The 25,427-nt window shown below is 49.3% G+C and overlaps 1 protein-coding gene across 1 annotated transcript; it reads left to right on the forward strand.

The window, feature by feature from the left end:
* Window positions 1–31: 31 nt before the first annotated feature.
* On the forward strand, window positions 32–20,850 carry GTF3C4 (general transcription factor IIIC subunit 4). The gene is given in 9 exon segments (XM_047768774.1): window positions 32–549; window positions 7,050–7,154; window positions 7,156–7,366; window positions 7,369–7,433; window positions 7,435–7,986; window positions 7,988–8,887; window positions 12,502–12,632; window positions 16,324–16,412; window positions 20,000–20,850. Coding segments are annotated over 9 exon segments (2,463 nt in total). The 5' UTR covers window positions 32–204; the 3' UTR covers window positions 20,065–20,850.
* Window positions 20,851–25,427: the final 4,577 nt, after the last annotated feature.

Genomic DNA, 25,427 nt, shown 5'->3' on the forward strand with positions numbered 1-25,427 from the left:
AGGCAGCGCCTTGGCCACCTGGCAGGGCTGGGTCGCCTAGCAACGGCGGGGTCCTTCCTGGCTCGGCGGCGCTCCGGGCCTAAGGGGAAGAAGAAAACCGCCGCGGAGGGCGCTGGGGGCCGGCGGCCGCGGTGCAAGAGGCGGCAACCGGACGGCGACGCGGGGTTGGCGCGCCCGGGGTCCGGCTTCAGCCTCTGAGGGGAGATGAATACGGCCGACAAGGCCCGGGTGGGGCCCGCGGCCGACCGGCCTGCGCCGCCCGAGGAACAAGAGGGCGAGGCGGGCGGGAAGGGGCCGGTGGCGGACCCGGCCCCCGGGCCCAGCGCCGCGTTCCGCCTCCTGGTGACTCGGCGGGAGCCGGCCGTGAGGCTGCAGTATGCGGTGAGCGGCCTGGAGCCGCTGGCGTGGTCCGAGGACCATCGCGTGTCGGTGTCCACGGCCCGTAGCATCGCTGTGCTGGAGCTCATCTGCGACGTGCACAACCCGGGCCAGGACCTGGTTATCCACCGCACCTCCGTGCCCGCGCCTCTCAACAGCTGCCTCCTCAAAGTAAGTCATCCCCGGGCCCCAGCCCTGGGATCTCCTCCTTCCCTCCCGCGGCCGCGTCACCGGTCCCTGGGAATCCCGACCCACGCCTAGTCCCGGGATTCCCCTCCTTGCACCCAGCGTTAGGGATAAGCCGCTAGGGTCATCGTAGCTTAAAACAACAAACAACAAATCTAGCCTTTTGTGCTCCGTTTCCCGGATCACACACTCCCTCCTGACACAAATACACGTGTATTTCGGGAACTCCCTCTCGGAGCCAGCTTCTTCCCTCACCCCTGCTTCGGGCCGGCTGCTAGTGTAGATTTTCTTTCCTTGGTCTTTTCTGAGGCTCCACCCCCTGTTGACCCAACCCCAGACCTGCCTCGACCGTCGCTCCTATTGTCTGGGGCTTGCTCCCCGAGGACCTTGGCTGGCTTTGTTTACTGTGATGTGCCCTCTCCCTGCGCCTCTTTGGCTTTGGAGGAGAAAAATTGGCTCGCTCCATCGTCTTACCTGTTTCAGTGACTTTATTATGAAATGGTCCTTGTTTCTCATCTTGGGCAGATGGATAAATAAATATGGATGTAGGAGTTAGTACTCCAGTTTTTCTTCAATAATTGAAATTTTTTCGGATGTGGCATGAAAAAATAAAGCCTCTGGAAATTCTTAAACTTCAGTGCAGTTTTAAACTTCAAGCCCAAGATCTCCGTGTAGATTTAGTGCTTTTGGCTTCATATTAACAAAGTTTGCCTTCAGAACTTCAGGGCTCCTAAAGTTTTATTGTTTTATCATCACCATTTTCAAATTCTTTTTTTTTTTTTTTGTCTTTTTAGGACCGCACCCTGGGCATATGGAGGTTCCCAGGCTAGGGGTCGAATCAGAGCTGTAGCCACTGACCTACACCACAACCTCCTCAGATCTGTGCCACATCTGCAACCTACACCACAACTCACAGCAATGCTGGATCCTTAACCCACTGAGTGAGGCCAGGGATTGAACCCCCAACCTCATGGTTCCTAGTCGGATTCATTTCTGCTATGCCACGACAGGAACTCCCAAATTCTTTTTTTCAAGTCTTCAGTCGTATTGTTTGTTCATTTTAATAGTTTAAAAGTATTAAAACTTTCCCCATTTTCTTTATGGACCTGTAGGCATTTATACAATTACCAAAGTGTGTCTCTTTCAGGACATTTTTGAATACCACTTTGGATAAGCTAGGCACCAGTCTAGGCTCTGGAAGTAAAGCATTGTGGCAAACAAAGTCCCTGGCCTCGTGGAGCTTACACTCTTTTGGCAAGTCGTGACCAAATAACGGTGTCACACTAGATAGTGATAAGCCGTGTCAAGATGTCTCTGTATACAGAGAACATATTTATGTGAGTGAAGTTGGGTTTTTTTTTTTTTTAAACTTACTCTGCACAGCTATTTAACAAGTGAATCATTAACTGTGGGTAGGGTTCAGGGAACCCGCACCACTTGTCAGCATTCCTTATTTAAGTTTGAAACGGACAGTTGATGTTGAATTAGATCATTGGTAAACCAGTGTGGTTAAGCATGCATGTCATTGGTCAGCTTGTATGATTGTGCACCCGTTGGTTCAAGTATAAACAAATCAGGGGGGTAGATGGTGGTAATGCTATGGGATTTAGATACACCTAAAGAGGGAAGCAGAATAGAGGGAGCTGAAAAGGTGTATCCTCTGCTGAAAAGGAATTTACTGTTGCCAAGGATGCTCATACGCACAGTCAACTAGAAGAAATTTTAAGTGTGTAGCACTCATCAGGGAAGGTTACTTGGTGGTGAGTCTGCAGCAGACCTCGGGCGTCCCGGGGGGGGGGGGGGGGGAGTAAGGTTTGGATTGTAGGAGGAAGGGAGGAAAGCGTCCCGCAGGTAGTGGGAAGGAGGTGCCCATCTCGCACACTGCGTCCAAGCCATGAAGGTAACCTGCTGGTGTTTGTGTAAGTAATGACAGCTCATCAGTGGAGTGCAGGTAGCTTTCCTGGCGAGTCAGAGAAAGTGAGGTGGGGCCAGTTTGGGGACATGCAGGTCAGTCTGAGGAGGCTGGCTTCAAGCTACGAAGCCTTGAGTGCTATTATAGCATCTTAAACGTGGATGACCTGGGTAGAGCTCCTGAATGTGAATCTGGCTGGAGTAGAGGCAGGAAGATGATGGTGAAGAGTCAGGGTAAACTAGGGATTAAGAGATTGAGCTTTGGCACAGGATGGCAAGATGGGCCTCTCTATAAAGGGAGGATAATAAACTTACTTAGAATTTTTGGGAGTTCCCCTTGTGGCGCAGTGGTTAACGAATCCGACTAGGAACCATGAGGTTGAAGGTTCGATCCCTGGCCTCGCTCAGTCGGCTAAGGATCCGGTGTTGCCATGAGCTGTGGTGTGGGTCGCAGATGCGGCTCGGATCCCACGTTGCTGTGGCTGTGGTGTAGGCCGGTGGCTACAGCTCCGATTAGACCCCTAGCCTGGGAACCTCCATATGCCCAGGGTGTGGCCCTAGAAAAGACACACACACACACAAAGAATTTTTGGCAGATTATAAGTATATGTATAGGTGGATTTTTTCTATGTAATACATGTGTGCGTACCCACATGTAACCCCTTAGCACGGTTCCTGGCACACTGCAAATGCTCCAGGTGGAAAACGCAGGCCTGCAGGTATGAAGGAAGGAGACTGGATCAGTGCTGTGACTGTGGATGTGAAAATACCTCTAGGACTGTGTTGTGGTAACAGTTTGACTCCATCATTTGTTCCACGACTGGCAAATGAGTCATAGGAAATCTGTATATCCTTCTGATAATTGGTAGCTTTCCTGAAATTAACTAGTGGCACCTTCCCTTTCTGTACTGTTCTTTGGTAAGCACATCATAGAAACTCTCAATTAGCAGTCTTACTAGACTAGCCCTCTGTTCTACAAGAGGCCTCTGCGGGGTGAAACTGAAGTCATGGTAGGAATGTAGAGAAGCCTGTGTCCATGCCTTGCTGGCACTGCGCATTGACAGTCCCTGTGGATTTTAAGTCCACTTTATGCTGTCCTACTTGCCTTGACCCCACCGCAAAGAATGGACCTTCTGCAGCCTAGACCGCAGGTTTAGTGGGTAGCACTGCTAGAGGCCTAGATGCTAAACCCTTTGAAGCCTTTACTCTATGACTGTTGTTTAGATGGTGAATTTTTTCAGGAAAATATGTGGTTAAATAATAGGTCAAATATCATCTGCTGTTTGCACGTTGTCCTGGGCACTGAGGTTACATGATGTCAAGGTGAATGATCCAGATCTGACAAGCAATCAAACACAGATTTTAAAAATAAGTTGTGGAGCTCTCTTGTGGTGCAGCAGGTTAAGGCTACAGCGTTGTCACTGCAGCAGCTTGGGTTGCTGCTGTGGTGTGGGTTCAGTCCCTGGCCCAGGAACTGCCACCTGTGGGTGTGGCCAAAAACATTTATTTTTTAAAAATAGGTTGCAATTTCTCTTCCCATTGGACTGCTGATTTAGTGAATCCTCTAGTTGTATAAAGTTCCAGCTTCTAATAATATCTGCGTAACTCATTTTATTGCACAGTTGTTAGGAACGTTAGTAATATTAACTCCGTCTACTCTGTTAAGTTAAATAACTACTGCCTGTCTTTGGAGTGATATTCCTACCCTCAGGAAGCTTCCTGTCTAATGGCTTCAAGTGAGTTTTTATTTGTTAGGTGCTTACAAAGTACCTAACTATTAGCTATATAGCCAACTGGAATCCAGGATAATATATTTGGCTGGGGGCTGGCCCCTGGGAGCTGCTAGGGCATCTGAGCACTTCTGATTTGTTAACTAGTTTTGCGACCTGGAGATGTGGGGGCAAGTGCAGTAGGCTCATTCAAACCACCTATAGTACCTTAGAAATTAGTGCACAAACCCTGAGGATTTTCTCTCCGGGTTGACATCCACACTGCTCTCCATCCTATCACGGATTCTTCCTGCCATGAGTAGGACCGAGCTTGAGTTTCCTTTATTTCATCCTCTGCTGCTCTTTGGAGCTACACATTCTGTAAGTTTGCTTTCAGTTCTATAGTAGATTTTATTGTAGTAAATTATCCTAGTCTAAGGATTATTGCTTGGTTTACGGTATTATGGATGTGGTGAATAATTTTCTATCGACCCTTCATTCGGTGAACAACTTAATACCTCTCCACCCCGCATTTTACATACGTTTAATTAGGCCTCATTAACACTTATGTAATCCTCAGAGAGTATTAATAGCGGACATCATAGCTAACATTTATTGTTTATTAATACATGCTTTATATGCATCGACTTAACCTTCTTCTAACTCTGAGACATGTGTTATTATCTTCTCTGTAGTTGAGGAAGTTAAAGCCGGAAGGCGTAAACGGTGTGCTCAGGAGCACAGAGCTGGTGTGTGATAGAGCCCGGATTTGAACCCCAGGCAGTCTGGCATCATAGCATAGAGTTTCACTCAGACTTCATCTCCTCATTCAAAGCACTCTTTGATTAGCATTGTTTTATTAACAGACGAGCCAGTGAAACCTCTATTCAAAAGATGACACCCCCAAAAAAGATTCTCCTGTCGAAAAAATGAGGGTTTGGATGATCTGGTTAGATAGGTCTCCCACACTACCTCCCTGGCTGTAGCTCTTGAAGGGAGAATAACGCATTATAATATGTAGCATTTTCATGGACGTATTTGGTTACAGAACTCTTTTTCAAGAGGCGATTTAAGAGGGTGATGTTCTGTTTCATACACTTCAGGAAAAGTTGGTGTTCTAAGTTGTTTGTTGGACTTTATATCTTATAACGCATTTTATATGCTCATTTATTACGGGATCCAGCAGTTGACAATTTGTCGCCCTCTGACACATGCCCGGCTGTGCGGGCTTTACTGAGGAATGTGGTGGTTCTGAATTCATCTTCCATATTCTCTCTGTATCCTGGAGTCTAATTCCTCTGGGCTTCGTGACTTAGGTTCATGTAAGGTGACTTTTATTATATCTATGTATGTCTTAGACTTGAATTTTTTTTAAATCATATTTATTCTGCCCTTTCCAGCTTGAAGAACAGCCTCTAAGGAGACTGGCATTAAAAAGAAATGGAAAGATTCTGCTCTCTCTTTTATCCATTTCTTTAAAGACAGTGGGTCCACTCCTTTCTTATCCCCAATTCTAACATAACAGAAACCATGTTTTTTTTTTGTTTTTTTTGTTTTTTTGTCTTTTTGCCACTTCTTGTGCCGCTCCCGCGGCATATGGAGGTTCCCAGGCTAGGGGTCGAATTGGAGCTGTAGCCACCATCCTACGCCAGAGCCACAGCAACGTGGGATCCGAGCCGTGTCTGCAACCTACACCACAGCTCACGGCAATGCCGGATCGTTAACCCACTGAGCAAGGGCAGGGACCGAACCCGCAACCTCATGGTTCCTAGTCGGATTTGTTAACCACTGCGCCACGATGGGAACTCCAGAAACCATGTTTTAAATGACCTCTTTTCTTTTTTGGCTTTAGCTTTCCAGAGTCATTTTTTATATATGACTCTGGACCACTTTCTTTTGGTCATTTATCTCTTCCTCCTTTTTTTTTTTTTTTTTCCCCCATGCCTGTGGCATGTGGATATTCCCAGGCCAGGGATCAAATCTGCAGCCCAGCAGCAACCCAAACCACTGCTGTGGACAATGCTGGATTCTTAACCCACTGTTGCCCCAAGAGACCTCCTCTTCCTACATCTATAACATCCCTTTAAAATCTTCTTAAAGAGCTCACCATTGTATAGCAAGACACTAAATAAATAGTGCTGCTCTCGCTCATGTACGTTATGAAACTTGGAGGAAGGAGAGACGAATGAAAGCTAGCATGCTTTCAGAAGCCCTCATAGAGTTTGACCTGATAGGATGGATGAGATTCAGAGAGAAGGAAAGAGCATTCTCACAAGGCAGCCAGAGAAGGAAGGGTGGGAATGTTCGGGGAACAGCAAAGCGTCTCCTGGGAGTAGCCATTATTCTATAGAAACAGTGGACAGAAGTGTTGGCGTGGGCTCTCGGCATAGTTTGCAAGTGAAACTTCAGATAGAAAACTTAAAGCTGGCATTTCTATCGCAAGGATATTGTTAAAAATGCAGAGTTTAATTGTATCAAAGGCGTATATAGATACATATTCTTCCATGACGTTTGAACTCCTTTATCATTTTGTGACCAGTGCAGCAGAGTGCTCTGTTGGCTCTTTAAAATCAGATACCTGTCATTGCTCCTGCTTGGGTCAGTTGTTAGAAGAATGTGGGAATCAGGCTACGAGTAATGACAGCACTTATTCTGCCCCTTATACTTGCCGTTTGCTGAGTAAATGCTCACTTCATCTTAGACATGATCTTGCTCTTTTAAATGCATGTCATACCAAAATTACCAGACTTGATAGAAGATTGCTGTACCTATTATGGCGAATCATTAATTCTCCCTAAGCCATGTAAATATGTTCCTCCTGACGTGGAGTATTTACCTGATGGTTTTTATACCTCTTCTTTTCAGGTTGGCTCAAAAACAGAAGTTGCTGAGTGCAAGGAGAAATTTGCCACCTCTAAGGACCCCACAATCAGTCAGACGTTCATGCTGGATAGGGTGTTCAACCCTGAGGGGGAAGGCTCTGCCCCCGCTGAGAGGGTTCAAGTACACCAGCTGGTCCCCCATGGGTTGTGACGCGAACGGCAGGTGCCTCTTGGCGGCACTGACCATGGACAACCGCCTGACCGTCCAGGCCAACCTCAACAGACTGCAGTGGGTCCAGCTGGCCGACCTGACCGAGATTTACGGGGAACGCCTGTACGAGACCAGTTACAGGTTCTCTAAAGTGAGGCCCCGCAAGGGAGCCTCGGGGATTTTGCTGAGTTTCAGAGGAGGCACAGCATGCAGACCCCCCGTCAGGATGGAGTGGTCGGGCATCTGCACCACGCAGCAGGTCAAGCACAACAACGAGTGCCGCGACGTGGGCAGCGTGCTCCTGGCAGTCCTCTTCGAAAACGGCAACATCGCCGTGTGGCAGTTCCAGCTCCCGTTTGTAGGAAAGGAGTCTATCTCTTCGTGCAACACGATTGAGTCAGGCATCACCTCTCCTAGTGTTTTGTTTTGGTGGGAGTACGAGCACAGCAACCGGAAAATGAGCGGCCTGATTGTGGGGAGTGCTTTCGGACCTGTAAAAATTCTTCCCGTCAATCTCAAAGCCGTCAAGGGCTACTTCACCTTGAGGCAGCCCGTCGTCTTGTGGAAGGAGATGGACCAGTTGCCGGTTCACAGCATCAAGTGCGTGCCGCTCTATCACCCCTACCAGAAGTGTAGCTGTAGCCTCGTGGTGGCCGCGAGAGGATCCTACGTGTTTTGGTGTCTTCTTCTCATCTCCAAAGCGGGTCTGAATGTTCACAATTCCCACGTCACAGGCCTTCACTCGCTGCCCATCGTCTCCATGACGGCGGGACAAGCAGAACGGGACGGTCTACACCTGCTCCAGCGACGGGAAGGTGAGGCAGCTGATTCCCATCTTCACGGACGTGGCCTTGAAGTTCGAACACCAGCTGATTAAGCTGGCGGACGTGTTCGGCTCCGTGAGGACACACGGGATAGCAGTGAGCCCCTGCGGCGCGTACCTGGCCGTCATTACAACGGAGGGCATGGTCAACGGCCTCCACCCCGTGAACAAAAACTACCAGGTTCAGTTCGTGACCCTCAAAACCTTTGAGGAGGCAGCGGCTCAGCTTCTGGAATCTTCAGTTCAGAATCTCTTTAAGCAGGTCGATTTAATAGACCTGGTGCGCTGGAAGATTTTAAAAGATAAACACATCCCGCAGTTTTTACAAGAGGCTTTGGAAAAAAAGATGGAAAGCAGCGGGGCCACCTATTATTGGCGTTTCAAGCTCTTCCTCCTGAGGATTTTGTATCAGTCGATGCAGAAAACTCCAGAAGCCTTGTGGAAACCCACCCACGAGGACTCGAAAATCTTACTCGTTGACTCACCTGGGATGGGCAACGCCGAGGACGAACAGCAAGACGAAGGCACGTCCTCCAAACCGGTGAACAAGCCAGGCCTCCAGGAGAGGAGCAAAGAAGGAGACGCAGAGGACGCGGCGGCGGCGGCGGCGGCGGAGTCGCCCACTCAGGCCGGGGACACCGGAGGCCGCGAGCCCATGGAGGAGAAGCTCCTCGAGATCCAAGGGAAGATCGAAGCTGTGGAAATGCACCTGACCCGGGAGCACATGAAGCGCGTCCTGGGCGAAGTCTACCTGCACACCTGGATCACAGAAAACACTAGCATCCCCACCAGGGGACTCTGTAACTTCTTAATGTCGGATGAAGAGTACGACGACCGGACAGCCCGGGTAGGTGTTTGTCAGCGGAAACACGGAGACTAAAAAGGCTGCTCGCTTCGGGGGAAACAGTGCCCTCGGTTGCAACTCTTAAAGCTCCACTGTTGCTTTGACACTTGGGGGGCAGTTGCTTGGCATGAGTTGCAAGAGAATAAATTGGAAACATGGGTGAGGGCAGAGGACATGGTCACAGCGCACGGAGCGTGTTTCAGTTCTTAGCCGCACCGTGGCCTTGGATGACCGGCAGGGTTTGTGGATGAGCTCCACTCTGGGGGCAGCGGTGTGCGGTGTGGGTGTGATAGGGCAGCCCCCAGGGGAGTGGGGCACGCCCTCCCTGCCTGTTGGCAGAGGTTTAGGGCATGAGAGGACTGTGGCGGGATTGTTTCCATTTGGTGGGACTTGAGGAGGCCTTCTGATTTAATCTGGAGGGGCATAGAAAGTAAATAAATTGTTATATGTATATGTGTATATATATATATATATTTTTTTTTTGTCTTTTGTTGTTGTTGTTGCTATTTCTTGGGCCGCTCCCGTGGCATGTGGAGGTTCCCAGGCTAGGGGTTGAATCGGAGCTGTAGCCACCGGCCTACGCCAGAGCCACAGCAATGCGGGATCCGAGCCGCGTCTGCAACCTACACCACAGCTCACGGCAATGCCGCATCCTCCACCCACTGAGCAAGGGCAGGGACCGAACCCGCAACCTCATCGTTCCTAGTCAGATTCGTTAACCACTGCGCTACGACGGGAACTCCTATATATATATATATATATATATATATATATATATTTTACAAAACTGGATATAATCTTTATTTTGATGTTAGAACAGTTTTTTTGGGGGGTAGGGGGGTTTGGTCTTTTGTCTTTCGAGGTTGACAGCCTTGGCATATGGAGGTTCCCAGGTGAGGGGTTGGTGAATCGGAGCTGCAGCTGCAGGCCTACACCACAGCCACAGCAACACGGGATCCGAGCCACGTCTGCAACCTACACCACAGCTCACGGCAACGCTGGATCCCTAACCCACTGAGCAAAGCCAGGGGTCGAACCCATATCCTCATGAATACTAGTTCTGAGCCACAGCGGGAACTCCTGTTAGAATAGTCTTGACATTGTTATCCAAAATGTATTTCGCAGATTCGAGTTTCCTGACAGAATAGTAGGGTTCCAGGCTTGGGGGAAAGAATGCACACCCTCTACTCCGCTTAGAGGTTCCCAGTGTACAGTGTCCTTCTAAGGGTTATGAGAATTTAGCAAAGAACCATCTAGCTTCGTGGAGCTCAGTGTTATCTAGACTTATTAATCAGGAATCCTGAGCTAACAGCTTCTAAAATCCTGAAGAACTGTATTTCAGGGAACATACTGTATACTGAAATATTCAAAACCACAGGGGCCTATGGTCCTTTTCACTCTGAAGGTTGACGCTTACTCTCACTGCCTAAAGTCTTACCTAAAATATTAATTGAAGGTAATACATTCAGTTATCTTCATGCCTAATGTTAAACCACTCACAGATCACTTGTTGCATTTTCTTGTTGGAAAGGGGGGTGTGTGTGTACATGTACACCCCTAAAATTATTTTGTAAGGATGTTTGCAGTAATCTTAAGAGTAGTTAAGATGCAGTCTTCATGTAACTGACTCTCATCTTTGAAAGTCAACTTTTTAAAATTGTTTCATTGTGGTCCAAATTGCGTAGAAGAGTTTTCTGGTTATCACTGTTTCATCGGACCTAACGGGGACGTTATAAGCATGAAATATTAACAGAAACACTTTGGGAAATTTGTAATGGCAGTTGGTCGGTCCTGGTTTAGAGTAATTGTCCAGCTGCTTCATGAGCCTGGAGAGCCACATTCAGCACAGTAACTTGGTTCCAACAGCGTCCGTTTAAAGGAGGGAACGTTGTACCTCTGCCCTTCCGTACAGCAAGTCAGTTCTGATAGGAAACAGTGCCTTTCATGTTTTAAAATTCCACTGTGTGCGTAAAATGAATCTTTTCAAACCTAACAGTTGGCTGTCTTTGCTGTAAGGGACCATAAATTGGGAATTCTGAAGGCAAAAAAGGCCAAACGTTAATGGGCTTTAAACTTGTAAATCCTATGCAGAGTAGGTCAGGCACCCTTCTGAGCTATTAAGTTACCCTGCAGAACCTCGGTGAAGTAATCCTAGTGAATGGCAGACTGATGAAGTTCTTCCACAAGAGCTCAGGTATAAATGGATTAAAATTTTGAATGACCTTGTCTGCCAGTAAGACAAGGTGGTTCTTTTTTTTCTTTTTTCTTTCTTTTCTTTTTTTTTTCTTTTTTTCTTTTTGGGCTAGACTTGCAATATATGGAGGTTCCCAGCCTAGGGGTCAAATCGGAGCTGTAGCCGCCGGCCCTACCCCACTGCCGCAGCAATGCCAGCCCTGAGCCGCGTCCTCAACCTACACCACAGCTCACGGCAACACCGGATCCTTAACCCACTGAGCAAGGCCAGGGATTGAACCTGCATCCTCATGGATGCAACTCAGATTTGTTAACCGCTGAGCCATGATGGAAACTCCAAGACAAGGTGCTTCTGAAGCATTGGTATTTGCCATGCCTCCCAGTAATGTAGCTGGTAAAAGATTTATCTGACAAAGTAATGAAGTAGATCCGTGTTTTTCAGGCTTTAGTTTTAAAGTGCTGCAATCCTAATAAACAAAACAGAAAAAAAGCAAAGCTGCAGTGGGGCCAAGGCCTAGAGCCTGCCCTGCCCACCTCTCCCTCTCCCTCGGTGGGTCCTGTGTGCCTCCGCCCTGGGGTTGGTGGGTCTCAGATTGCAGGTTAGATTGGTCATGGCACTTTGGGCCATCAGAAGGGAGAGTATTATTTTTTAAATCCTGGTTATATTTTCACTTTGTAATCCTTTATTAAAAAAGAATAGGCATTTGTATACCTCTGCAAATTTAGTAGGTCACATGATATTTCGCCTATAGTGATTATGCTTTTCTTAAAGTCAAAACATTATAAGGATAACTAAATACTTTTTGCTCTAACAAAAGTCCTTGTTTCTGAAGCAATTAAGGCAGTTAAGATTGGGGTTTTCTGGAGTTCCCGTCGTGGCGCAGTGGTTAACGAATCCGACTAGGAACCATGAGGTTGCGGGTTCGGTCCCTGCCCTTGCTCAGTGGGTTAACGATCCGGCGTTGCCATGAGCTGTGGTGTAGGTTGCAGACGCAGCTCGGATCCCGTGTTGCTGTGGCTCTGGCGTAGGCCAGTGGCTACAGCTCCAATTCGACCCCTAGCCTGGGAACCTCCATATGCCGCGGGAGCGGCCCAAGAAATAGCAACAACAACAACAACAACAACAAAAAAAGACAAAAGACAAAAAAAAAAAGATTGGGGGTTTTCTTTAGCAGGCGAAGTTTTGTTTAGCAGGTGCAGTTCACTGTCTTGTTGCGTGGTGCCTGAATGAATGTGTTGCGTGCATTTTACGCAGCCCGTGGACACAAGTTGGAGGCCCAGCTTTGTTACTTTCCGCACAGCGGGATGGGCCTGTGTGGAGCTGCACAGTCCTGTCCTGTGAGAGACGCTGCCTAGTTTTCTGTTGCTCCTTTGGGTCGGGAAGCCTGCGCTCACTGAGGAATGCTGCTGCTTTGTCTTCCTAGGTGCTCATCGGACACATCTCCAAGAAGATGAACAAGCAGACGTTCCCTGAGCACTGCAGTTTGTGTAAAGAGATCCTGCCCTTCACAGATCGCAAGCAGGCCGTCTGCTCCAATGGCCACATTTGGCTCCGGTAAGCTGATTTTTTCAGCTTTGTGCAGCGCAGGATATATGTTGCCCAGGCCATTAGGTTGGAAAAAAAGCTACCATAAAATCTGGTGTGGGCTTTCTTCCATCAGTTTGATTAAAGCAGGACACCCTTGAAAGATATTATGGGTTTTTTTTTTTTTTACTATTATTTCTCTCTTTATTTTGGTAATATTATTTTGCTTTGAGATAGCGTTAAGTTTTTTAAAATCTTTATTAAAAAGCAATACCTGTTAAAGTTAATAGAATGGAAAATGCTTCTGTACTCTGGTTTAACTGTAGCAAAAGGTGGAGGTCCTCTTCCTTCTCCCCCGCAGTCTCACTCCGAGAGAACCTTGGTGCGTCCTCATCTTCCGGCCCCACAGGCTGCGTTTGGCACAGCCCATCTCTCCCTCCTCCTCCTCCTCCAGTACTTGTTTATCAGCTGGCTTCCTGGACACAGTGTCTCCTTAATGTCCATCTTCGGGAGTTCCCCTTGTGGCTCAGCAGTGAACGAACCTGGCTAGCATCCATGAGGACACCAGTTTGATCCCAGGCCTCACTCAAGGGGTTAAGGATCCTGTGTTGCCGTGAGCTGTGGTGTAGGTCGAAAGACCCGGCTCGGATCTAGCGTTGCTGTGGCTGTGACGTAGGCCAGAGGCTGCAGCTCCGATTCAACCCCTAGCCTGGGCTCCTCCACATGCCACAAATGTGGCCCTAGAAAGACCAAAAAAAGGAAAAAGAAGAGACCTGTTTTTCTCATGTCAACACTCTCCCTGGGCTGTCACATATCTTCCGTGCACGGGTGACTTAAACCTGTCACTCCACTCTAATCTCTCCCCTCAGCCCAGACTTCACACCTAAGCACCAGCTCTGCACTTGCTCTGTTCGACATTTCCAACTGGATAATCAAATGTGATAAGCATTTCAAACTGGAACCCAGCCTCTTCTTGGGTGTCCACGTGTGCATTCCCTGGCCCCAGACCCCATCGTCTCTTGCCCAGAGGAGGGTCGTTGTCATCTAACCCAGTTTCTGTGTCTTTCCTTGCCCCTCCAGTCGGTTCTAAGTAGAGCCAAGATGGGGATCCCGTTAGGACGTCTCAGCTCATATCACCCCGCTGCTCAGAACTCTCTCACGGCTGCCCTTTGCTGGTGGCAAGAGCTGAAGTCCTTTCAGGGATCCCGACGCCACCCCTTCTCATCTCCTCTCCGTCTCTCGGGCTTGCTGAGCTCCCTTGGGGTGCCCTGGCCGTCCTCCGCCTGGGATGCTCCCTTCCTGGCCATGCTGCCTAAAACCGAGACGTCTAGTGACGTCCCTCTCCCCCTGTGGGGGTCTTCATCCCTCTTCTTGCTTTACTTTCCCCCTTGGCGACTGTCACCACTTAGTGGTGACTTTTTACTGTTTGTCTCCTTCCTCTGGAATAGAAAGCTTTGTGCAGTTCATGGCTATTTCTAGAACAGTGCTGCATCATGGTAGATGGTGAATTTTTAATTTCTTTTCAACAGAAGCAGGATTGTGCTACAGGGAACTGCTGTAGCCACACACAACTGCCGTAGCCACTTGCTGGTTCGCTTATCAAGGCGCCGTGAAGGTTTTCCGCATCAGTACAAATGCTCCACTCTTAACAGCTACAGCGTCTGCCGCTGTACTCTTATCGATGGGTGTTTGGATGTTTTTCCCATCTCTATTGCGTTCCTGTACTTTCTCTTTTTTTGCTTTTAGGGCCGCACCCTTGCGGTTCCCAGGCTAGGGGTCCAATTGGAGCTGTAGCCACCGGCCTACACCACAGCCGCAGCAGCGCCAGATCGGAGCTGTGTCTGTGATCTGCACCACAGCTCATGGCAACACTGGATCCTTAACCCACTGAGCGAGGCCAGGGATCGAACCTGCGTCCTCACAGATGCTAGTCAGATTCATTTTCCGCTGAGCCACGACGGGAACTCCCAAGTACTTGTTCTAATTTGACTGTTCAGACTTATTTTTAAGGGAAGAGTAGGAAAGAAGCCTGTGACCGTGGTAGGCTTATAACGACAACCACCGCCACCACTGGCACCAGACAGCTCGGCCAGGGTGTCGGCACTGCCCTGAGCAGTGTACACATCCGAGTTACTGTATCCTCCCACCAGCCACCCACCGGACCCAGTTTCTGTCTTTAGAGATGCGGAAACTGGGGCCCAGGGAGGTTGAATAATTTGTCCAAAGTCATACAGGTGGTTAGTGGCAGAGCTGAGAACCTGGCCTTCTGGCTCCAGAGTTTACATGTGTAACCACTGTACCTGTTGTCTCTCAGATGGCTTCTTTCACAAGATTTTTGTGATTTTTGCTGGTTGAAGTCAGAGCCAGAACACCTGGCTGTAGCCGCCAGCCTCTGCCCATAGCCACAGCCACACCAGATCTGAGCCGTGTCTGTGGCCTATACCATAGCTCACTGCAACACTAGACCCTTAACCCACTGAGCGAGGCCAGGGTTTGAACCTGCGTCCTCAGGGATTTGTTTCTGCTGAGTCACTATGGGAACTCCATTTTTTTTTTTTTTTAACATCAAGAATTCGGAGTTCCCGTCGTGGCGCAATGGTTAACGAATGCGACTAAGAACCATGAGGTTGAGGGTTCGGTCCCTGGCCTTGCTCAGTGGGTTAAAGGATCTGGCGTTGCCGTGAGCTGTGGTGTAGGTTGCAGACGCAGCTCGGATCCCACATTGCTGTGGCTCTGGCGTAGGCTGGTGGCTACAGCTCCGATTGGACCCCTAGCCTGGGAACCTCCATATGCCGCAGGAGCGGCCCAAGAAATGGCAAAAAGACAAAAAAAAAAAAAAAAATCTTGGAGTTCCCGTCGTGGCGCAGTGGTTAACAAATCCGACTAGGAACCATGAGGTTGAGGGTTCGGTCCCTGGCCTTGCTCAGTGGGTTAAAGGATCTGGCGTTGCCGTGAGCTGTGGTGTAGGTTGCAGACGCGGCTCAGATCCCACGTTGCTGTGGCTCTGGCGTAGGCCAGTGGCTACAGCTCCAATTCGACCCCTAGCCTGGGAATATCCATATGCCGAGGGAGCGGCCCTAGAAAAGGCAAAAAGACAAAAAAAAAAAAAAGAATTCATGGAGTTCCTGTTGTGGCTCATGGGTTAAGAACTTGACATAGTGTCTGTGAAGACTCGGGTTCAGTCCCTGGCCTCGATTAGTGGATATGGGATCCAGCACTGCTGCAAGGTGTGGCATAGGTCACAGCTGCAGCTCAGATCCTGTGCTGCTATTGCTGTGGCTGTGGCATAGGCCGGCAGCTGCAGCTCCCATTCGACCCCTAGCCTGGGAACTTCCATGTGCAACAGGTGTGGCTGTAAAAAGGAAAAAAAAAAAAATTCAAAGTGCAATCAGGTATAGACAGATGAAAGTTTTTCCTAGTACTGCAAAAATGGCAAAGAAAAAAAAAAGGAGAAGACGAAGATGAAGAAGTTGCAGTGACTGGGTTAGAAGTTTTGTATTTCTTGGCTTAGTAGCCTGACGCAGACACTTCGCCTTACTGAGTCGGGGGTGGGTGGGTTTGGCCAGCTCTCCTGTGCTGGGAATTGTTGCCATGAATTTATGAGGCGTTTTTGTCCTTAGTCAGCTTGTGCTTTTAGAATAACCGTCTGCGTGGAGTTACCCTCAACTCTCTGCTGCTCTCCCCCGTCGGTGGAACTGATGGTACAATCTGTCTATTTCAGGTGCTTTTTAACCTACCAGTCCTGCCAGAGTTTGATATACAGAAGGTGTTTGCTCCATGACAGCATTGCCCGCCACCCAGCTCCAGAAGGTGAATGCTTTCCTGGCTGTGGGAGGGTGGGCTTGAGATGCCGGCACTATGCCGGCTCCTCTGAGTCCTGGCTCCTTGGTCAGGCTCCACACTGCTGGGTCTCATGCCATCAGGGATGGTGAGCAGGCCTGTCATGCTCTGTCTGTTTTATCATGAAGCTACAGCTAACTAGGAAATGATAGTTGCAGTATGTTAGACCGTCCATACTGCATTTTGCATGTAAGTAGGGCTTCCGTTTGCTGTTCTGTCACTGCGGACAAGTTATTCAGAAAAGTGTCAGAGGAGTTCCCACTGTGGCTCAACGGTTAAGGAACCCGACTCGTATCCACGAAGACATGGGTTTGATCCCTGTCCTCGCTCAGTGGGTTAAGGGTCCAGTGTTGCCGTGAGCTGTGTTGTGTAGGTCAAAGACGTGGCTCATATCCTGCATTGCTCTGTCTCTGGCATAGGCTGGCGGCTACAGCTCCAGTTAGACCCCTAGCCTGGGAACCTTCATATGCCACAGGCGTGGCCCTAAAAGGCCAAAAGACAAGAAAAAGTGTCAGCGCTTGTTTCCATGGCATGTATACATCATATTTGAATGAAAATTCTGCAAATGATAATGTCCACAGAGATGGTGTTGCTGAAACAGCACGAGGATACATACCTGGGGTTGTTGCTCCAGTAGCCACGGTGGGGTTATTTTTCTGCTTGGTCAGTATTCTCTCTTGAGAGCCCCGTTGACGAAGCCCACACTTTTTAATTTTTGTTATTAAAATTTGATTTGCAATTTTGTGCCCATCCCTGCTGTACAGCAGAGTGACTCACTTCCATCCTGATTTACTGCAGGATACTGAGTACAGCTCCCTGTGCTGTACGGTGGGGGTTGTGGTCATCCGTCTTGTATGTAATCGTTTGTGTCTGCTAATCACAAACTCCCAGTCCTTGCCTCCCCCACCTCCCTCCCCCTTGGCAACCCCAGGCTGTTCTGTTTATGTGTGAGTTTGTTTTTGTTTCATAAATGTGTTTATTTGTGTCATACTTCATATTCCACATATACATGATATCATATGGTATTTGTCTTTCTCTGGCTGACTTCGCGTAGTATGATCATCTCTAGGTCCATCCATGTCGCTGCAAATGGCATGGTTTCATTCTTTTTTATGGCTGAGTAATATTCCGTTGTGTACATATGCCACATCTTTATTCATTCCTCTAAATGATGGACATTTAGGTTGTTTCCATGCCTTGGCTGTTGTGAATAGTGCTGCATTGAACACAGGGGCTCATGGATCTTTTCAAATTACAGTTTTGCCTGGGTGTATGCCCAGGAGTAGGATTGCTGGATCATATGGTGGTCCTATTTTTAGTTTTCTAAGGAACCTCCATACTGTTTTCCATAGTGATTGCCCCAGTTTACAGTCCTGCCAACAGTGTAGGAGGGCTCCCTTTTCTCCACACCCTCTCCAGAATTTATTCTCGCGAAGGCCATCCCGCCTGGCATGAGGTGGTACCTCATTGTAGTTTTGACCTTCATTTCTCCAACAGTTAGCAAACGATGGTCGATTTTCCTGTGCCTGTTGGCTGTCTGTATGTCTACCTCGGAGAAATGTCTGTTTAGGTCTTCTGCCTATTTTTCAGTTGGGTTTTTTAGTTTTTTGTTATGGAAAAACAGTAACAAAGCTGTGTGAGCTGTTGATGTGTTTGGGAATCAAGCCCTTGTTGGTCGCATCATTTGCAAATATTTTCTCCCAGTCCGTAGGTTATCTTTTTGTTTTGTTTATGGTTTCCTTTGCTGTGCAAAAGCTTAGAAGTTTGACTAGGTCCCATTGGTTTATTTTTGCTTTTATTTTTGTTGCCTTTAGAGACTGACCTGAGAAAACACTGGTACAACATAGACCAGAGAATGCTTTGCGTGTGTCCTAGGAGTTTTGTGGTGTCTTGTCCTGTGGTTAAGCATGTGAGCCATTCTGAGTTTGTTTTTGTGTGCAGGTGTGTTCTTACATCATTGCTTTACATGTAGCTGTCCGGTTTTCCCAGGAACACTTTTTGTGTTTCAATGGCCTTACCAGAGGTGTATGGAAGTTTCCAGGCCAGGGGCTGAATCTGAGCTGCCTCTGAGGCAAGACCAGACCCCTTAACCCACTGCACTAGGCCGGGGACTGAACCCACGCTTCCATGGCGATCGAGCTGCTACTCGGGTTCTGAACCCACTGTGCCGTGGCCGGGACTCTTTTTTTTTTTTTTTTGCCCAGTGCCACTTAGTGAAGAGACTGTCTTTTCCCCATTGTATATTCTTACCTCTTTTGTTGAAGATGAACCGTCCTTAGATGTGAGGGTTTCTTTCTGACACCCACGTTTCTGACATAACTAGCTGGAAATAAGATCACAGATGTGAGCGAGGAAATGGTGACGTAAATAGTCCCAAGTCACAGGAGGTCAGCTTGTGACCTGAGGTTCGCTGACATCACACTGACCAAAGGAGCCAGCTGGACGCTTTGCATACGGTTATGTGGCTTTGGGGGTCGTATGCGGTCTCCGTAAAACAAAATGTTCTATATAAAACTTTTTTTTTTATGGCCACACCCGCGGCATATGGAAGGTCTCAGGCTAGGGGTCGAATCAGAGCTGCAGCTACTGGCCTACACCACAGCCACAGCAATGCCCGACCCTTAACCCATGGAGCGAGGCCAGGGATCAAACCCGCGTCCTCCCAGACACTATGTTGAGTCTTCCCACGGAGCCACAATGGGAACTCCTAAAACTACAGGCTTAATTCATTTTTGCTCTAAGCTGGCTGAAGCGCTCCAATTCTGAGAAGTTGGTGTGTTGCAGCCTGTGTTCTAACTCTTTACTGTGGAAAATGCAGTCGTAAAAGTAGAGCAGAGAATGTAGGAAACGCTTATGAACCTGTCATCCAGGCTCAGAAGCTGCCAGCTCGTGACTGTTGACGATTCATCTGTGGTCCTTCCCTCTTCCCTCCTCTTATTGGATTATCTTGCAACAAATTTGGGGGAAATTTTAAATACTCACTGCAACTGAGAATTGGTGTACTGCTTAAGACAGGAAATCCTGAAAAGATGAAAGCAAATTTAAAAAAAACAACCCACACCTGCCCATTGACTTAGTGCTGAGCCGCCGACAGCTCTGGAGGAGAGTGGGAGTCTGCGCTCTGAGGATTCTAGTCCATCATTTCATAGGACAGGCGGGGTGGACGCAGCGTCGCCGTGTTCCTCCTTCTGCAGGCAGTGGTTTTAGAAATTACCCTGCCTGTCCTGGCAGAGGAGCATTTAATGTGAACCACGTGTGAAGGACGCTCTCAGAGCAAAGCAGAGTCCTTTCTTTACCTGGGATGAGTTGACTTGAGGACACACCCATTCCCCTCGCTTTCCTACCGCATCACACCCGAAGCTTTGGGGACCAGAGGTTTGGCCCGGCCCCGTTGAGTGGGTCGCAGTGAGGTGCTGTGTCTGGGGGCCCAGAGCAGGGACCGGGGAGCCCATGTCCTGCCGCCGCCGCCGCCGCCGCCGTGGTCCATCCAGGGCTCATCCCGTCTGACGGCCTTTTCTGAAGTCAGCGCTCACTACCAGCTTGTCTTATGTTTGCAGATCCTGACTGGATTAAGAGGTTACTGCAAAGCCCCTGCCCCTTCTGCGATTCTCCTGTCTTCTGACACCAGCGACGGGAGGATGGAAGGGCGTGCGCTGTGGCCTGAGAGCCGGGCCGCGCTGGAGTAAGCCCGGCCTCGGCGCGGAGAGCACTCTTCACGCCTGCACGTGGGCCCGGGGACGCCCTGTCCCGGGACTAAGGGGCGTCTTTAAAGTGACCGAGGGCAGAGATTCCAGGCCATCTTGAGACGAGCGTCAGCCCCGCTCCTCACCCAGGGAGGAGCACTTACGCCTCGAGTCTCTGGACCGAAGCCCCGTCACCCTCAGAACAGAGCGCGCCCTGCCGGGGAGGATGCCTGAGGGCCTGGCGGGGCTCGGGCTTTCATCCTGGCCTTGGTCTGGAGCTGCGCGTGGCTCCGGGGAGCTCCAGTGACCTGGTACGTGGTATGCAGCGTCCCAGCGGATGTTAAATGTCTGAAATGACACGCGGGCCTGACTGTTCTCAGCAAAGAGCTGCGTATCTGCATATCCCGCCAGTCATTGTTCATGCGTATTGGAAACATTTTCTTAAAACTATATATTTTTCAGAAGTTGAAGCCAAGACTAAAGTTGGTTTTAGTGTTTCAAAAACCAGCTGACTCTTGTAAGTTAATAATTGCTATTTTTAATGACCTCTCCCACGGCATCAGGTGTCCTGCCCCACTCCTGTGTGTGTGTACACGCCAGGTACCCCCTCACCTGCGTCACATTGCTCTTCAGCCTCACTGTGACGACCAGGCGACCTCTTTGTACAAAGAGGAAAAAGAATGCCTTCTCCTTTTAGTATTACATTAAAACACTTAGTATTTTAACGTTGGCATTTCCAGACATCTCATTTCTGTTCCCGAGTCTGTCTAGAGACCTCCAGAAGTGTGGACGCTTGTGCTCCGTTGTCACGGGTGCAGCTCAGTTGTTGGAAGCCTGGGAGTTCTTCTCTGCAAAGGTGCTTGATGGTTATGACACAGGTATTTTTCCCTGGGCTGTTAAGAGGAGGTATTAGGCATTAATTGGTGTTAACGCCTAAAACTCAAAGTAGACATTCTAGAACCACAGAGTTCTTGGATTTTTACAATAGGTGTCCTAGAGCTCGGTGCTAATTAGGGCTGTAATGCACACACCTTGAAATGGTGCATGTTTTGGAGGCTGGATAGGAAATACAAATGTGAACTTCTGACTCGTATTACATGCTGTCTGTTTTGCCTTTACTTTACCACTTACTCCTGCTTTTATTTTTGTCTCCTTAGTAAAAAACATTTCTGTCCTCACGTAAGCAACACTTGCTCTGTGGAGAGCCTGTCGGGGGACGCACGCCTGGGGTGTCCCCACCCCTCTGTTGGTGTCGCTGGGAGATAGGGGCACCCCCACACAGCCTGCTTTGAAATGTCTTTTGTTTCCCATTCATATTTTTGTTTTTGTCTCCCATGTTTAATTCTGCGTTTCTGTTGCCGTGTATTTTGCTGGCGTCTTCTGCTTGGACCCTTCTCATTTCGGTGGTGCTTTCAAGAGGCTCCAGCATGTTAAACTGATTGTCACGAAAGAGAACTGGGCAGCATTAAAATCATGAAGAACACAACTCAGAAAGTTGTGTAGTCGTGGTGGTTTGTGCCTAGAGCTGTTTCACTTTACAGTGAATGTGACAATAAAAGCGGAGACCCTGTCAAGGAATTACTGCAGCTTCCTAATCATAGCATGTGTAGTTTCACTGAAGTTTTTGTTCCTAATCAGAGGGAATAATTGATTTTTTTTTTCTTATGAGGGAATTTTGTGCTGCTGCCATTTAAAACTTAAGTTTTTATTTAAAGCAATTATGCCCTTGACGGGAAAATCTGGCTCTGAGAAGTTAACTGAAACAAGTCTCCCAGATCCTGGGTGTGTCTGTAGGGATAAACACGGCAACTGTTTTACTGAAGGTGGCTTCTGTGTGCAGGGCACTGGGCCCAGGGGCGGTCCTTAGGCCTGTGAAATCCGGCCAACACCTGCCCCGGCCCAGATCCTGCACGCCGAGCTGGGACACCCCCACCCCCCGGCCCCCGGCCCCCAGCATCTTCTTTGGAGGTTAATCCATGGACCTGTGAGAACAAGAGAGCATTTGGAGTTCGTGGCAGCGTCACAAGCACAGTGCACTTCCAAGTGTCACTGGGGGTCAGCCCCCCCTGGTGACAGAGTGCTGACTAGAGAGACCCTGGGGTGTGGGAGTGACACCGGGAACCCGCAGACTCATCGTCTCCCCTGGTCTACGCCTGCCGTACCCTCCACACTCTCCTAAACTTTGCCCGGTCTCTTGGGTGGATGCCAGGCTGACTTCAGCTGTCACTGCTGCACAGGCGTGGACCAGGTGGCAGAGTGACGGAGCTGAGGTGCGACACTGCTGCTCTCGGGGGTCTGATGTCCACACTGGTATCACGTTTCCTCCGTCCGGGGCTAATGTGTTCCTGCTCCTCTAGGTAAGAAGTGGATAGCTCGTTACACGTGGTATTCACTCTGAAATCCTCATTTGTCCGCTGCCCATCTCTACCTACTCTTGTAAAGGCCGAGACGACCGATAATTTTTCAGCATCAGAAGTTAGTAGAACCCCTGGCGGATCTCATGGTTGAGTGGGACATTCTGCTTCTCCCGCTGAGAAATTTTTGAGGATGTTAAATTGGAGCCTGTGTGTCAGACCTGTTAGCGGGCTTCACCCGTTAACTCGGCTAAAGGGGCGTGAAAGGGTAAGACTTCAAGGTTAAAACACATGCTCTCGCCACTGTAAAGGCGTCAGATAAGATGCAGAGGGTCAGGGGCCCTGTCAGTCTTGTTGGGAGGATGGGCACCTGCTCCCTGGTAGTATTGACACCGCGTCGGGCTTTGCCGAACGGCCGGGGCTCCTGCGAAGCAAGCGGGAGTCAGCATCACTGTCTGATTCCCCAGGTCCCGCACCCTCTCTGCTCCTGCCGGGAGAGCGAGGTCCCCTCTGTTCCCCGCTTTGGTTCCCTCAGCTTTAGGACACCTTCTAAGCCAGCAGATCCCATGTTTGAAAGGAAAGTGGGTTTGTGATCAAATTTCTAAGTCACATAGCAGGCCTGCCTTCCTACAAGGAGCCATTAAACAGTGGCTTTTCTTTCTAAAGGTGATGGCGTTAGCTCTTACCAGCCTGCTAACTGTCTGGTCGTCTTCGCCTCCCCTGTGGAGGGTCGGCGTCACTGTCTGATTGCAGACCGCAGCGCCCGGCCCCGCCGCCCCCGCTCCCCCCGGCCGCTTACGCCTGACCGGCCAAACTTCCCGCCACAGTCACAGTCTCCGCAGGCCTGAGTTTTTAAGGGAAGGATCAGTCCTGTCCTTTTCCTCTTTAGAGACTGAGCCGCGCATCTCTCTGCAGGCGGCCCCGCAGACCATGGAGTCTGCAGGCGTCCGGCCCGAGGGGGACACAGCTGTGCCCTCTGGCTGGCGGGGGGGGGGGCGGGGGGGGGGGAGTCTAGCAGTTGTCTCAGCTGCGCAGCTGCTCCCCCAAGGCTGCCGGCTTGTAGACGCGCCTCTCCCGGGTCCAGCTGAAGTGTCTGCACTCGCTGTTAGTGGAAGTATCAGTGGGCAGCTTCAAGCAGAATTTTAGGCCATGTCTCAAGTCTCATAGTTATTAAGCTTTGACCTGCTCTCTCTTGACACTAAGAGAGGTTTCTGGAGCTGAGCTCTTCATGACATCTGCTGTTCAAACTGATTTTAGAGCGTGGGCGATTTGACCATCCTTGGGCTGAGTTAAGTCACATCTGCAGAATTGCCTCTAATGATCACTCTCGCCACAGCATCGTGAGCCTGATGACCAGCAGGGCTTGCAGAAGCTGCGGGCTTGTTTCCATGGCACAGGTCACCTCAGTATCACGACGTCCTGGCTGGTCCGAGTCTGGTGAACAGGATGCAGCCTCCCACCTGCTGTACGGTTTCAGACGCTGTCTCTGAAAACATGCCGTGGCAAGCAATAAATGCACCTGTTTCAAGACTTGAATCCTTTCGGAATAAATATTTCTCCCCCAGCCTCTTAATCTGATTAGGTGACCAGCTTCTCTTGCCTTGCATTTTCTCTGGGTTGTAGCTCTTCGGGGGGGAGACTTCACACACAGTCTGAAGTCCTAGTCAGGGAGCTGGTTTAGTGACATGTTTCGTGATCTCCCAGCAGGATGTTCACTCACTGGTTCTGGGCTTGCGAGGAGCTGAGAGGGAAGGAAGGCACTCCCATACTGGTGTGCGGGGCGGAGGTGCAGGCTCTCTAACCAGAACACTGTAAATGGACTGGGTGGAATTGCATTTCAAGGCTCTAAATCTTGTAGCTATTTCTAAGGGAGACACTGCTTTACCCTGCTAAACCATGCTCTTTAGTTTCATTAAAAGATCCTGGGAAACGGTCACACTGGGTGCTGTAAGAGGCCATGGCTTAGAAGTATTTCATGCTTTATGAATTTGACCTTTGGCTAACAGACTGGTGAGGTTTAGAATGCTTTGTCTTGGGTACTGAGGCAAAAAAAAAAAAAGTAAGTGCAAAAATGAATTATGTCTTTTTCAAGCCTTCGACTCAGATGTATGCTTCAGTGTGTGAGAGGAAGTGACGCTGGACCTTGTGTATACAGAAAGAAGGCTGTATAGGAAGACAGGTCTGTGTTGGGTAGGGTGACATCTGCTTGACGCCTGCCCAGCGCCTGTGCCCCCCTCTGCGCCGGGCTTCACAGTAGGTGTTTACATAAAACATTTGTTTGAAATAAAAAGGACAGGCACCTAAAAACTGAAGGTTCTAGAAAGGAGATGGTTTTTTAATTCTTATTATCTGATTAGGCGGTGTGTTTTAGACTTTTAGTGTGTACCTTGTTTAAAACTTTAACAATAATAGCACATTTCGCGTGGAATCCCCCATCCGGAAGAACTGGCTGCCCCTCTGCGTTGCACCCGTGTAGGTAGCGTTTCGTCACTAGATTGTAAGCTCCTCGAGGGCAGGAACTGTCTCTCTGTCTCACCTCGGTGGTTCCTGCAGCATCTGATGTCAAGTGCCTTGCACAGAGTAGGTGCTCGTGACACAGAGGACGAGTGAGGGACTTCCTGCCACCTCTAAGATGAGCGTGTTCAAAACTGCCGGCACCGAGGGCGGGAGGAGGGCGCAGCTCTTTGCTGGGCGTGACCTGGGTCTCCCGGGTTGAAGCACCTGCTCAGCACAGTTCTCCTCTTCCCTGAAGAGAAACCCGTGTCCCAAGCTTCCTTCTGATACTAGGGCAGTTTGAAGTGGGAAAGATTAGAGAGGAGATGAAGTGGGAATTTTGGAGAGTGTTTGTCAGATGCAGCCCTCCGGGGCAGTCCTTAAGGAACAGGTAGCAGGTCCTCTTTCTTTACAGGTAGCTGGTTGGCCAGTTTTTCAGTTTATAAGCGATCCCT

The sequence above is a fragment of the Phacochoerus africanus genome, chromosome 2, assembly GCF_016906955.1.
Source record: "Phacochoerus africanus isolate WHEZ1 chromosome 2, ROS_Pafr_v1, whole genome shotgun sequence".
NCBI lineage: Eukaryota > Metazoa > Chordata > Mammalia > Artiodactyla > Suidae > Phacochoerus > Phacochoerus africanus.